The sequence below is a fragment of the Acomys russatus genome, chromosome 8 (genome assembly GCF_903995435.1).
Source record: "Acomys russatus chromosome 8, mAcoRus1.1, whole genome shotgun sequence".
In the NCBI taxonomy this organism is placed as follows: Eukaryota; Metazoa; Chordata; class Mammalia; order Rodentia; family Muridae; genus Acomys; species Acomys russatus.
Genome location: NC_067144.1, coordinates 6537047 through 6552487, shown reverse-complemented (window position 1 = coordinate 6552487; position 15441 = coordinate 6537047). Strand labels below are relative to the sequence as shown.

The 15441-nt window shown below is 46.0% G+C and overlaps 1 protein-coding gene across 1 annotated transcript in view; it reads right to left on the bottom strand.

Moving 5' to 3' along the window:
- The window catches only part of Vps8 (VPS8 subunit of CORVET complex), a 187881-nt gene that overhangs the window by 35224 nt on the left and 137216 nt on the right, over nt 1–15441 (bottom strand). Inside the window, exons 39-43 of the mRNA XM_051150738.1 lie at nt 14949–15030; nt 14572–14654; nt 6977–7057; nt 4095–4264; nt 220–385 (exon numbers count right to left, since the gene is read on the bottom strand). Coding sequence (XP_051006695.1) covers nt 220–385; nt 4095–4264; nt 6977–7057; nt 14572–14654; nt 14949–15030 — 582 coding nt within the window. The remainder of the gene's footprint in view (nt 1–219; nt 386–4094; nt 4265–6976; nt 7058–14571; nt 14655–14948; nt 15031–15441) is intronic.

The following is a 15441-nucleotide window of genomic DNA, read 5'->3' as shown; positions in this document are numbered from 1 at the left end:
GTGGTTGCTGGGAATTGAACTCACAGCCCTTTGAAGAACAGACAGTGCTCTTAACCTCTGAGCCATCTCTCCAGTCGTCAATCTTTTTTTTTTTTTTTTTTTTTTTTAAATCTTGTACTTTTGTTACTTTGAATTTAATAAATGAATGAATTAAGATGAAACTGAAGCCAGTGTGGTGGTGCAAACAGACTGTCGCAGCAGCACAGAAACAACTCTTACCTGTGACGAGGTTATCCGCGCCTTCTTACTTTCAGAAGGATTCTCACTGAGTTTGCCTGCTTTGTTACTTGAGCTGCATTTGTAACACGTCCATCTGGTCTGACCCTCAACTTCTAGGGTGCACTCCTTGCTTTGTAGACAGAATGAATGATACAAATGGCCACAGCTGTAAAACGAAGAGGAACAATTTGTACTTTTTCACAAACATGAACTATGATTAGGGTGCACCTGTATGTGGTAAAGAGAAATCTCAAGTGAACTAGTGGCTGGCTTCTCGGGGACAAGAGTCAGAGGGGCCATGAGCTCATCGATGTCCTCCCCCTTCTAAGCACCCAGTCCTGCCTATCTGAACTCCTGAGTTGTGAGTACTCATGCCTCCAGGCTGCAGAAGCTGAGCTGAGCCAATGTTCATCTTCAAACTGCAGCATTCTGATGGTTATTTTCAGGTAGATTTAAAAAAAATAATTGGGAAAAATAATTATTACAGTAGCTTGTAATAGCATGAGAGCCCTGGCCATATTCAAGGCAGACTGAGTTGGACACTGACAAAGTGCCACGCTCTAAAGCTTTAACACTGTTCCTAAGGAGGCACCCCAGAGGCTGGGGACTGAGGATGCCCCTGGTGGCCACTTCTGGCCCCCTTTCTCTAACCAGAAAGCTTGGCTGAGTCTAGAAGGCAGCACCTCTTCTGTTGTCTGGTTTCCCTTCTCAGTGCTGGTCCTCTGTATAGAACCTGTTTCTCGCACAAATCTGTCTTTCCTCTACCTAGCCCTGCTCCCTCACTGATTATTTCTAGTTCCAAACCTTTACAATGCCCAGGCTCCTGACTCCCATCCGTCTCCTGTCAGTCCTGTCTCCTTGAGAACTCTACTCTGAGTACCCAATAGGACTCTTAATTTAACACATCCAAACCCAAGTTCCTAGCTTCCACTAACTGAACTCCGATTGCACACTTTCATCTAACCGCCTACATCTCAATAACAGCAACTACATTCTTCCAGTTTCTCGGGCGAAACCTTGGAGTCACCCCTGACTGTTTTCCCCCTTGTACATGATAAGCGCACCTGGAAGCAAACGCTATCAGTTCTGCCTGCACATGGCTTCCAGAATTTTCACTTCTTAGTCCTCTGCTACCGACTGCACTGGCCATCTCTCACATGGGCTACTGAAGCAGGCTTCCTGGCCACTCTACTTCTTCCCTTGACCCTCCATAGTCTGTTCTCAACACAGCAACCAATGACCCTCAACATAGCACTCCCAACCTCAAACTGCCCAGAGCCTTCTCAGAACCAAGTCTGGCTTCTGCTCTTCCCTGGGCATCCCTTTTGTCATTTCTCCTCACTCTGCGTAGACCTGCTCAGCTACCCACTCACTGCCCCTGAAGTATGCCAGGCTGGATGCTGCCTGACAGCCTCCATAGCCACACCCCTCGGCTGAGCACACCCACACATTAGGCAGCCACTTCCTTGTGACGTAAAAGCACTCAAACATCATTTAAACAGGGAGGCACTCCCCGTCTGCTCTCTATACATTAGTAGCTACCAACCTCTATACCGTTTTATTTTTATTAATGTAATCGGTAATTACATTTTAATTAAGTTTCAAAGTTGTCTGTTCAGTCATATTAACAGAGAGGCATTCTTAACCATGCTGTGTAAAACACCTAACCCCTAAACGTCTGTCTGTCTCTGCATGTCTTATCCTTTTTTCTACAATAGCTATCACTGTTTTGCATTTCACCCATGTGTTCATACTGTTCCTTAGATCTGGTACACAGTAGTGTCTTTGTTAGGGTTTCTATTGCTGTGATAAAACACCATGGCTGTGGTGGTTTGAATGCGAACGGCCCCTGTAGGCTCACGTACTTCCATGCTTCGGTCTCTAGTTGGTACAACTGTTTGGGAAGAATTAGGGAGTGTGGCCTTGTAGGAGATGTGTTACTTGGAATGGGCTTTAAGATTTCAAAAGCTTGCCAGATGTGGTGGCGCCTGCCTTTAATCCCAGCACTCGGGGAGGCAGAGGCAGGCCGATCTCTGTGAATTTGAGGCAGCCAAGGCTATACAGTGAAACCCTGTCTTGAAGAAGAAGAAGAAAAAAAATCGGATGGCCATGCCATTCCCAGTTGGCGCTCTCTGCCTCTTATTTGTAGATGACTGTGTAAGCATTTGGCCACTGCTCCAACACCCTGCCTGCCTGCCCCCATGCTCTGGCCCTGTTAATCAAGGACTCACCATTTGAAACTGTAAGCCCCAATAAAGTCTTTCTTCTATAAGTTGCCTTGGTCACAGAAATAAAAAATGTAACTAAGACAATGACTAAAAGAAACATGGAGAAGAAAGGGTTTATTTCAGCTTACAACTCTCAGGCCACACTCCATCACTCTGGTAAAACAGTGCAGGAACCTGGAGGCAGGAACCTGGAGGCAGGAACCTGGAGGCAGGAACTGAAGCAGATGCCTTTGGGCAACACTGCTTGCTGGCTGGTTCCTCGTGGCTTGCTTAGCCTGCATGCTTGCTTTTTCTTGCGTGCTTGCTTTCCTTCCTTCTTTCTTTTATTTACTTATTTGTTTGTTTTTATGTGTATGGGTGCTTTGCCTGGTACAATGGAGGCTAGAAGACATCAGAGCCCCTGGAATTTGAGTTATAGATGGGTGTGAGCTGCCATGTGGTACGGAGAACTGAATCCAGGTCTGCTGAAAGAGTGGCCAGTGCTCTTAAGCACTGAGCCACCCTCCAGCCCCAAGCCTACTTTCTTATACAACTCAGGACCACCTGCTCAAGGGTGGTACCAACCACAACACAATCACTAATAAAGCAATGCCCATGGGCTGGCCTACAGGCCAGTCTTACAGGGGTATTTTGCATTTTCTCAGGTTCCTTCATCTCAGATAACTTTAGTTTGTATTAAACTGACAAACAAACAAAGCAGGTTCTCAGCAAACACCTTTTGAAGGAATGTGTTCTCTGTGTGCTGAGAACACTTCCTTCACTCACCTCCAGACCAGCCAATCTTCCTACACAACGGGGGTTTACAAAGCACTTACTTATGCCAAGCACTTGTTGACTGATTACAGACCCTACGATGTAGGCACTGTTACTATCTCAATCTATGAAAGATAAAATTAACTTGTCCAAAGCCTCGGAGTCAGCACATGACAGAGTCAACACTTGAGCTCAGGAAGTCTCACTCTGGAGTCACACTGCTCTGCCTCTCCTCACAGATTTTGAACAAACGGTCTTTGGTCCACCCGTGTGTGAAACGGCCCCTCTCTTGGTATTGTGGCTTAAATACTATCGGTGTGCTGCTGGTTCCTAAATGTCTAGTTCCAGTCTCAACATGGCTCTAGATTTCTGACGAGAGTATGTGCATTAGATAACCCTGTTCAGAACCTGGAGCCACCTCAAGGCCACACCCTGCAGGACAGAGTAACCATTCTCACAGTTCCTTACACTGGGCCCTCCTCAGACAAGTACCGTGCTCACCCAGTTTCTCATGCCAAAGACCCGGTTTCCACCTCCACATCCAGTGCACCACCAAGATGCTCACAGCTTTCGGATCTGCTCTGAATACGGATGCTCTGCACAGTCACCTTCACCTCTCATTCCCTTACTGTGCTTTCTTAACAGCATGACTCTCCAACAACACTTCATCCTCTCCTCCTACTGCCTTGTGTTTAGTTTCACCTTAACTCTGATCTGCAGGACTTGCACCTGTCTGAGACCCTTAATCTCCCCACTTCGCACTCTGTGCAGACTGTTAGGGCTGTGGGGAAGGAACTCTGCCCATCTTGCCCACTGCTTTATCGCCGACTGGGGCTGCATGGTCACACATACTGCTGCTTGGCTACTATGACCATGAGAGTTAACATTCCTTACCTAAAGACAATGATTTCATCGGCCATTTCCTGGCGTCTTTTGTACTGCTGTAGACATATGGAACAGTAATCCTGTTTGGGGTTGAGTCCTCTGGAGACCGATGCTCTCAGGTTACATAGTGACCAGTGGAGATCTTGGTTCAGAAGGCTGGTTGTTGTTTCTAGCAAGGTCTACGGAAGTTGAGAGAGAGAGAGAGAGAGAGAGAGAGAGAGAGAGAGAGACAGAGAGAGAGAGAAAGAGAGAGAATATGAAAGATGGGGGTTAGTGAAGAACACCACACTGAAATTGGAGCACACGCTGCAGCTGATGAGAGAACCCAGCATCCAGACTCACAAACTCAGTCAGGAACCCTCCTGTGCAGTGACGATGGATGCAGATGTCACAATGCTCAAGTCTGCCACTAGCTTTTAAGTGACGTGTGCTCTGCCCTCCTGTGGCTTACCTCAGTGCCGAGGGCTTTCAGAGGCCACATCTATGCAGCATCTCAATGGCTGACGGCTGTGGTAAGAGCAGCCTTGATCCCTGCACGGGAGGGCTTCAATGCCTGCTCCTTGGGAAGCGAATGGCCATTACTCAGTGCTGATCTCCCCTAGGCAGGGATCTCATTTTCTGATCAGCACTTAAAAGTCATTTGAAGCTGTCATTAAGACATTAGGTCACTTTAGGGCTGCCTATGCTTGTGAAGTGCGCTCAGACCAGACCTGTTCTCAGCCTTCACGCACGTCACTGGGACATGTAGGCAGGGAAGGAGAGCTGGCACGGGCCACCTCTTTGCTATACAGTTTAACTCTTAACTTTATCTGAAACGCACAGCTTTTACTTAACTGTCAAGGCATGCTGCTTTCTTCTAGTTAGTCTCGCCTTCCTCTCATCCGGTTCTACAGTGGGTCAGACTCCCCCCTCCCCCCAATTCTGTTTACACTCCACTTTCCAGGGTCTGTGTCTGTGGGGGCACTGAATCCCACACTGTGTCATCTGGGGCAAAACTTCAATTTTTAAAAAAAATTAATTTATCACTTTACATCCCAATTGTAGTCCCCTCCCTGCTATCCTTCCAGTCCCATCCTCCTTCCATCTTCATCCCCCATCCCTACTCCTCCAAAAGGGGAGCCCCAACCCCAGCTCATCAAGTCCCATCAAGACTGAGCACATCCTCTTCCCCTGTCGCCTGGGGAGGCAGCCCCAACAGGGGATAGTGACCAAAAAACCAGTCCATGTCAGAGACAGCCCCAGCTCCCTTACTAGGGGGCCCACATGAAGCCTGAGCTGCCCATCTGCTACATCTGTGTAGGGGGCCAAGGTCTAGTCTGCTCATGGCCCTTGGTTGGTGCTTCAGTTTCCATAAGCCCCTCTGGACCCTGGCTAGTTGGCTCTGTTGGTCTTCTTGTGGAGCTCCTATCACCCTCAGACCTTTCTATCCATTCCCTCCACTTTCCCACAAGATTCTGGGGTTACTCTAACTGAGACTCCCAGTAGCAAGGGTCAGGGGGACTGAAGAAGACACCTTCTGACTAGACAGGACTCCTAGTGGAGGGAGGGTAACACCAACCTACCCACAACAACTTCAACCCAAAATGTGCCCTGCCTACAAGATGTGCAGAGATAAAGAAAGAGCAGAGATTGGGGGGAATGTTCAACCAAAGCCTACCCCAACCCGAGACCCACCCCATGGGAAAGAGCCAACCCCGTCACCTTAATGATTCCCTGCTATGCTCACAGTCAGAAGCCTAGCACAGCTGTTCTGAGAGGCTACATCCAGCAGCGGCTGCAAACAGATGCAGAGACTCACAGCCAAGCACTGAGAGAAGTGTACAGAGTCTTACGAAAATTTCAGTTCTTAGGCCAGGCGTGGTAGCGCTACCACGCCTTTAATCCCAGCACTCGGGAGGCAGAGCAGGCAGATCCCTGTGAGTTCAAGGACAGCCTGGTCTACAAAGTGAGTCCAAGACAGCCAGGACTATAAAGAGAAACCCTGTCTTGAAAAACCAAAACCAAAACAAAACAAAATACAAATCACCAAAACAAACAAACAAACAAAACAAAACAAAAAAAAAAACCCCAAACCTTCAATTCCTAAGGAAAACATTTAAAAACTCTACCACTCAACTTTTCTTCTCCTCACTCCTAAAATTTTTTTCTTTTCTTTTCTTTTCTTTTTTTTGAGACATGGTTTATCTGTGTAGCCTTGGCTGTCCAGGACTCACTTTATAGACCTGGCTGGCCTGGAACTCAACTCACAGAGATCTCTTTGCCTCTGTCTCCCAGAGTCACTCCTAAATTTTTAACAGAAAGCAGAGACTGTATCAACATACCTAGATGGCACTTGGTACTTTCCCCAAGGAAAAGAATAAACAAAGTCAAGCTGGCTCTGACTGGACTTTAAAGGCTATAAGCAACTTGGAGCTAAGAGAAGACTAATGACAACTGCTAGTCAGCAGCAACAATGTTTCAGAACACATCATTTCACCTTGCCATTTTTCTATAACTATATTGAGCCCTTATATGGATTAAAGACTTTTTTACTTAATCATTTTCCTAGAAAGTTTACCATACTTCCATTTTGAACATAAAATACTGGTCTGTACTTCAATATATTCATATTCATATTCATTCTCTCTCTCTCTCTCTCTCTCTCTCTCTCTCTCTCTCTCTCTCTCTCTCTCTCTCTCTCTCTCTCCCTCCCTCCCTCCCTCCCCCGAAGGAATAAATTAAGTTCACAAGTAGTGAAAAGGTTATATGTATCTCACTCTATCTTATTATAGTAAGTAGTAATTTTCAAAGACAAAAATATTCAAACATAAGGAAAAGAAAGAATAGAAAAGAAAAAACAAGATTTTCCCCCTGTATCTTAAGACAAACTGGGACACAGGCGGCTTACTCACTTGCTCATAGTTAAAGGTGTCCAGCATCCCCAGAACAAGGCCCTGGATTTCTCCAAGTTTTCCTTTTCCATAAATTGGGTCCTATTCAGGAAAAAAAAAAAAAAAAAAAAAAAAGAAATTGTTATGGCTGTTGGCATTCTAACAGTACTTGGAGTGCTTGCTAGGCTGGTGGTGCTGCTTCCATGGTGACAGCACCTCACTCTTGCTCAGGCTTGGAACTGTGAGACAAGCCAGGCTGGTATCAAACTGCACTCCTCCTGAGGCCAGGCTTGCAAGTATGAGCTACCTAGGCCAGCCACAACACACTCGTTCTCCTGGAACCGTCTCCAAAAGATGCTTAATTCGTTTCTCTTTTGGACTCTCCAGTGTTTTGGAAAATAAAATGGAGGTGACCCAAGGCCCTTCTGCAACCATCTTCTTTGCAAGTCTAATCTTACTTTTTATCACTTCTCCTCTCCAGCTTCTCTGTGTTAAGCTCTGACTCTCCTGCTGATTCATCCCCTGCATGAGAACCAACATACCTAAGGATCTGTACAGCCATCTCTCAGCACCCGCATTTTGTCATCTCTCGGTTCAAACCAACTAAGTCCCCGTCCCCCCCCCCCCCCCCCCCCCCCCGGCTTTGGAGACAAACAGCTTTCATCACGTTTGCTCTCTGATAAAGCCATACTGCTAGGTTGGAGCTAATTAGAACCCCAGGTTCCCTCTACTACCTTTCATAGTATGTATGCCAAGCTGCTTATTTATTATGCACAATCCCCTAAATACCAAGCGGACCAAGAACTCAAAACCTCCAAACTGCAACCCACCCATCCAAGACCCTGGCGCTTCGCAGCTATTCCCTCAGCCTGGTTTCTGGGAAGGGTGAAGAAGATGCGTATCTTAGCATATACAATTTGATCGTCTCATCTATTTTTTACTTAGTGTTATATTGTGAATACCCTCTGACATCATCAAATATGAGTCATGTTAAAATACAATGTTCTTCCTGACTGTTATGTCTGGGGCCTCCTCTTCCCAGCCCCACTCACCGCTATGCAAGCTGATGACTGTAATCTTGGTCTGATTCTCTGATTCTTTCTTAAGAGCACATCTCCAGAAAGGCAAAGTCCAGACTAGAGGACATTTTTTTATGGCTGCAGGTATATGCTATATTGACAAACTGTTCTTTCCAGAATGTATTATGAATTTCCATCTTAAAGCATATTTTGTATCCCTTCAAACTGTATCTTTGACTAGATTGGTAATTACAGTTTCAGGAAAGGCTACCAGAGAGCATGCCACACTCTAATATGAGGTTATGCATAACACAAATGATTTTGTCAAGTAGAGAAGTCCAGGCACACAACAAAGATCAAAGTGGGTGCTCCTTGTTAAAGGGTAGAATATGCCGAACACAGGGCAGAGCACTGTATGCTGCCTGCACCACCCCATGGCCAGGCACAGACCAGACTGTGTCTGTACATGGACAAACTTTTGTGTTGTAACTGACCACAACTATTTACATATCATTTACCCTGTGCTAGGTGTGGTAAGGGAGAGCCAGGCAACTTGTGTTTCTAGTTCTGGGGAGGTCGAGGGAGGAGGATACTGAGTTTCGCTTGGGCTACAGAGACAGAAAAATCAAACAAAATGTGTGGGCAGGATGTGCAGCTTATATGCAAACTCGTGCTTTCATATGAGTGGTTTGAACGTGCAGACATTTGTGTCTTTGGGGTTCTTAGAACCCGACAGGACCGCAGGGTCACTGAGTGCCCATCCCAGGGGTCCTTCAGGGATGAAGACACTGAGGTTGAGAGCACGCAAACTCCAGTAAAGAACCATTATGCCAAAGGACTGCAATCTGCATCTAAAGATTTCAGAAGCCACGTTTTTATAGTCTCCCACACTTATGCCACCCTCCCAAGTATAGATACTTTTTTTTAAAAAAAACCCTAATTATTCCTGGAAAATATGGGTAACTGAACTGAATGATGAATTAACAACTGTCAGAAATGCCCCTGGCAACCCTGTTATAAATCATGCTGTAAGATTGGCTGAGCTTAGAAAGAAAAACCTGGGGACTTGGTGAGTTGAACATCAGGGGTTGCTCATTTTCAATCACGGCTTCTGACCTTAGCTGTGGAAGGCTGGGCAGTGCAGCTTCCAACAGAGACTAGCACCTGTGCTTTTCAAGAGCAGCATGGAGCTGTCTCTCATGGGTTCCTCTCAGCCGTGAGATCATGTGGAAGAAATGGGAAGAGCAAAACAGCTCTGTGGTTTTGGACTAATGACCTTGTGTTAGGGCTTGAGCAGGTCCTGCCAGCTTAAACAGGTCCTGTCAGCTTAAAAAAAGAGTCTGCATCTTGAGCAGGTCCTGTCAGCTTAAGAGAAGAGTCTCCATCTTGAGCAGGTCCTGTCAGCTTAAGAGAAGAGTCTCCATCTTGAGCAGGTCCTGTCAGCTTAAGAGAAGAGTCTCCATCTTGAGCAGGTCCTGTCAGCTTAAGAGAAGAGTCTCCATCTTGAGCAGGTCCTGTCAGCTTAAGAGAAGAGTCTCTGTATCAGCTGGAGATCACATCACTGGGCTAAAGATCTTTGTACTAGTGGTGATCATTTGGCAGTCAGTCTCCACCAGACAACTTCCTCTTTTTATTTTCCTTGCATAAAAATAGATATATTTAATGCCTTCCCTCCTTATTTAATTATGCTCTGGTGAAGCTCCCATTAGATACACTTCCTAGCCACAGTGTCGATCAATAGTACAATATTATAAAAATTGAATTTAGGGGGCTGGAGAGATGGCTCAGAGGCTAAGAGCACAGACTGCTCTTCCAAAGGTCCTGAGTTTAATTCCCAGCAACCACATGGTGGCTCACAACCATCTGTAATGAGATCTGATGCCCTCTCCTGGCCTGCAGGTGTACATGCAGACAGAGCACTGTGCACATAATAATAAATAAATACATCTTTTTAAAAAATCAAATTTAACATCTACCCTAGCATGCCCACCAAGGTGCTACTGCATTAATGGTTCTGGAGTGTGACCAGAGACACTGAAGAGAAAAGATGTCTTAAGAGGTTAAATTCAGAGAAAAAGAAGATGTCTTTACAGATCATTTCTGTATCTTCTTACATTTTGCTTCAGCATACATAATTTAAGAGAGAAGCCAGCAACACTACTCACGCTGAGGCAACACATCAATTGCAGACTGCGAGGCGAGCACAAGGCCAGCACTCAGCAGCCCCCAGCTCTCATAATTATTCTGCAGCATCCAGCTACTTCTCATTTAAAAAAAAAAAAGCTGCTGATTTTTCTCTGTAACTTGCTGTTAACTACAGAGGAAGACACACTTGGTGTCCACATACAATTTCAAAAGCACACCAGAAAAAAACGAGGCTGCTGCTTTCTCCTACTGCGTTCCGGAACTTATTCTATCATGTCCATGTGATTTGTTTCCCAATTGAGCATTATCTTAAAGTCTGAGCATGGCTCTATTAAAGAGTGCACACGTCAGGCTCCCTGGTTCCTCAGAAGGACAACAGGAAGTAGCGTTCTTAGAAATCAAGAATGACTTTAGTCATATGGCAGTGTCTGTTTAAAAATCCTTGATTTTATTTATTATTATCAGTGTGTGTGTGTGTGTGTGTGTGTGTGTGAGAGAGAGAGAGAGAGAGAGAGAGAGAGAGAGAGAGAGAGAGAGATGAGAAGCCTATGTGTGTGCATGTGTGAGTGTGTGATAGGAGGCCTGTGTTTGTGCATGTGTGTGTATATGTGTATTTGAGAGATGGGAGGTCTGTGTGTGTGCACATGTGTGTAGGTGTGTGTGCATGTGTATGTGATAGGAGGCCTATGTGCATGCATGCATGTGCATATGTGCGTGTGCATGCCTGTGTGTGGGATGGGTATGTGTATGTATGCATGTGTATTCGTGTGATATGGGGATGTGTGTGTGTGTGTGAGAGAGAGAGAGATGGGGGCATGTGTATGTGTGTGCGTGTGTGGGGGGATGTGTGTGCTGCAGCCTGTGTGCAGAGGCCAGGGGATACTTTACACAGTTAGCTTTATCCTCCTACATTTACTGGATGTTCTGAACTGTCATGCTTGTTATGAAACTTCTTTCCACACTGAGCCACCTCGCCTGCCCCACCTAACGATATCTTTCTGACTTAAGAGTGTACTGACACGAATATGTGTTCCTTAAGAGCGTCCTTACTAATCAACCACTTATGTTCCTAGAGAATCTGTACAATACAGGCCCCGAGGATCACTCTGAATAAACATGCACCAGTCAAGACAATCTGAGAATCCTCAGCATGACTCATCTTTCAGGAAATTAACTTATTTCAGTTGTGTGGGGGCAACTATGTGTCTAAATAACTCCCCCTCCGTACCTTCTACCTGGGGCATTGCTAGATTAATACGAACATGAAAAATATATTGACTCATGTTAGTTACAGAGTAGAAAGCTGGAGATGCAAAGCCAGACCTGTTCTCGCTCGGGAACAGTAAGCTGAGGCAAACCCAGCAGGGCACCTTCCTCTCCAGAGAAGCGAAGTTTACTGTTCGGAGGACAGAAAAACAAGCACTCAAGGATGGGGTGTGGTTTATCACCCACAGCCTCATGTGCTGGACACTCAACTAAGCGGCAATGCTGGGACATCGTGGCCTCTGGAAAGGATCACTGTAGGTAACACCAAAAGAGTAAAAACATCAGCAGTACAAAGGCAGTTCCGAGAGAGCCCGTGCCCCTCCCCTGAGCACTGTGACTACAGAACTGCATCCATTTTGCTTTCTGGTCACTCCCTCCTGCACAAGGCCTTGCCACAGGACGCCATACACTATGAGGTCTTCTCTTGGATGGAATGGCATGGCCTGGTGTTCTACAGTGTGAGCTACATTCCATTCTTTTGTACAGGTGCCTGGGAGGTCAACTGACGAGGGATTACACAAAAGCACAGTTGAGAGGGATTGTATGCAACCCAGCTTCTGTCTTACCAATAGCTTACTACTCACAGTGGCACCTGAGAGACAAGTATTTAGTTACGCATATCATATATACCTGAATATATGGTGCATAGGAGAAAATATCTACAAAACATATATAAGATCATGGTTATTATCAAAATATAGAAAGAACCCTTCAAACTCACAGACATGGAAGCAAATACCTCAGATAAAAAGTGAGCAAAACTTCCCAAACAGACATCTCACTGATAATGCCAAACAGCATAAGGAATGTCCTTAGCAAGTCACCGAGGGACTGCAAATTTAGAAAAGAAGATGTGGCGCCCGGGTCTAGGCAAGCTCTGCACGCCTGCCACGGGGCCTCGCCTGGGAGTCCTGCCATCCTCACGCCTCCCCAGTCTTCAGATCTAGCCCAGGTCTCACATCCAGTGGCCTGGTCTGTGCCACCCCCAACTTGGGACGAGGACATACTTCATGCTGTCGGTTCATCCTCCCTGTGACCATCTGATATCATCCCTCCTGTACCACAGCCAACCTCCAGGCCCAGCCCATCCTGTTCTCCTGGTATTCTGTGTGCTCTGAGGGTGAGGGACGAGGAGTGCTAGTCACTCAGGGCAGGGCAGGCGGTCCTGACGATGACCTGTGAGCAGAGGGATCTGACCCTTTTCTCTCATGACAGCTCCTGTGGGACAGACTCTCAGTTCAGTCACACAAGCAGTCAGTGAACAGGGTAAGAAAACCTAATGCGTGTTAACTAATTTGTTCCTCAAAAACACAAACAAATGGAGGAATGCGTAAACGTTGTAATAGCTGAAGTGTATCAGGAAGCAGGAGACGCTGGAAGTGGTCCACGCCTGTCCCTCAGGACAGGGTGAGCATTTGCCTTCTCTATCCTTCGGCGTCTCTCCTTTGTCAGCAGATTTATTTTTGTTTACTTTTCTGAGATGGGATCTGATGCAACCCAGGCTGGTTATGAACTAGCTCTGAAGCCAAGGATTGCTTTGAGCTTCTAAGCCTCTTCCCCCCCTCAGGGTGATGGCTGTGCATGCATGCACCTCCACACAAGGTTTTGATGCGGTGTTGAGTGTTGGACCCAGAGCTTCTGTATGCAAGACAAGCTATCAACTGAGCTGCTCACCTGCCCTGTCAGCAGAAATGTGTATAACTGCCTTCTCTATATCAAGAGACTGTTATGAAAAAAAGTATCTTTAAAAGATTTAAAATCTTTATACATACACAGGGGTAAGTTATTATAGCAAACAAAGATGTGTACGTAAGTTTAAGAATACAGCACCTTCCTGACTGGGGAGGAGCTAAGGAGTGCTGCAAGCAGAAAGTATGATAGGGCTACAGAGAGGTCTGCCTTAAGTCACATGATGCTTTGCAAAGGAAAAGGCAGGTTTTGGTTATAGTTACATAGCACAGTGTCTGGCTAAAGCCCACGAGACAATGCACATACAGGGAAGAACCCACTTTGGGACTTAGATCCCTTTCTTCTAGCCTCATGGAAGGTTACTTTACATGTTTACAGAGCTTGTGACTAAGAGATATAAACACATGGAAATAGTCTCCCTTGAATAATTCCTCAGTAAGTGATAGCTGCCAAGGACTGAATGTGGTAGCACACTCCTGGCTGTGATGGCACACACCTTTCATCCCAGCAGGGGGTGGCAGTGAGTTCCAGACCAGCAAGGGCTACACAATGAACTTGTCTCAAAATGCAAAACAAACAAACAAAGGAAACCCATACACAATATTCACGGTTTTTTGTCCCCTTCAATACTGGTGATGCACAAAGGGCCCCACACTAAGCAAGCAAGGGCTTCACCTTGGAGCAATACCCTGAGCCCTAAATTCCTACAGACAGAGCACTGCATGCAGGGCCGTTCATCAGATGGACGCCAGACGCCTCAGAGCATGCAGGAAGGAGAGCTGGTGCGAACATTAAAATGGGGTAAAAATAGACCAGTGGTGTCCTGTCAATACTTGAGTGTGAGTGTGTGTGTGTGTGTGTGTGTGTGTGTCTGTGTCTGTGTCTGTGTGTCTGTGTGTGTCTACTGTACATAAAGTGAGAGAAGACTGGCGAGTCTAAGTCTAACTCCTGCTGTTTCTCCAAGATCGTTCACAGGTTTTTCTAAAAATACATCTTATGAGTATTTTTAGTGTTCTCTTTTTTATGAAGCTGGAAAGTTTTAAGTCTTTTTGGCAAAGAAAACAGGAGAAAGTGTTTCTTACAATAACTCTGGACAAAAGGCTAACTAGGATTTACAGCTGGGGTGAGTTTTCAACATAGAAGTATTTTTAGAATGAACTAGAAAACTAAAATAACAATCATTACTCAGGGTGCCTACACTCACTTCATTTTTAGAGAACTAACTTACTTTCTTTCTTTTAATCTGAAAGTATGATCAGCTAGAAATAAGTAACCACTTATTTCTAGGGGCTACAGCCAATAGGAAATGCATATGTGAACCCAAGGAAGCAATGCCAAGTAAGGCCATACCCATGGGGTGACAGCATGCAAGACCGGTTCAAGGTCAGTTAGAAATTTAAGTAATTCCAAAACATAATCGATATGAGCCACAGCCTCATTTACTGCTAAAATAACTGAAAGCAATCATTACTTAGCCTCCCGGCCCTTTGAGCTCACCTGCAAGATTCTCTGCAAGATGGACGGGAGGGCGATGAACGCTGCCATGCTGTTTAGAACTTGCATGGTCAAGGACTTCAGGGCTGGTGGAACAAAACGTTAGCACTAAGGCTACTTTTGCTTTTCTTTTTAGTTAGGGGGAAACCGTCGCCTTACACAGAAACTTAGCGTTTGTTATCTTAAAATTGACAGTTGGTGTCAGTTGCAAAGACTGTACATTTTCTAGATAAATTACTTGGGTTGAGGCTGTGACAAGGGCCTCGCTCAGGGAATGACGGGAGCATGTTACTGGGAAAGGACACTGTGGGGCAGGCCTGGCAGACAGAACGTGGGTTGGTGAGGCAAGGGGCCAGCCAGGGTGGTTCTGAGGGGTTTACCTTCACAGTGCTGAAGAGGAGCCGCTGAACTGCACAGCTTCTGCGGTGCCATCATCGCCTCCAACAGTGGAAACCAGAGGGCCTGTGGCATCAGAGGACCAGAACATTGGCACAGTGTTAACGGGTAAAATGTACCTGAGCTGGCAAACACCAGGCAATGAGGGAACTTGAGCTTGATCATGAAAGGACAAGAAGCCATCTTCATCAGCTTTGGGAAGTACAAGGAGGAAGGTGTGGTCTGGAGGGTGCAGGGCTGGAGGGTGTCGGCTGGAGGGTGCAGGGCTGGAGCTCTGTATCTGCAGAGTGTGGGCGAGAACAAGCCACAGAAGCTTCCTGCTAGGCTCTAACTATGGCCAAAGAAAGGAGAAAGGCCGCTTGCCTTCAATTCTGTTATCCAAACACTTTCCAACATCAAGAATTAGGCTCTTTTTCCTCAGCCACTATACATCAAGAATGGAGGTTCAGAAGAACTCGTTAACATTACCAGCTTCGT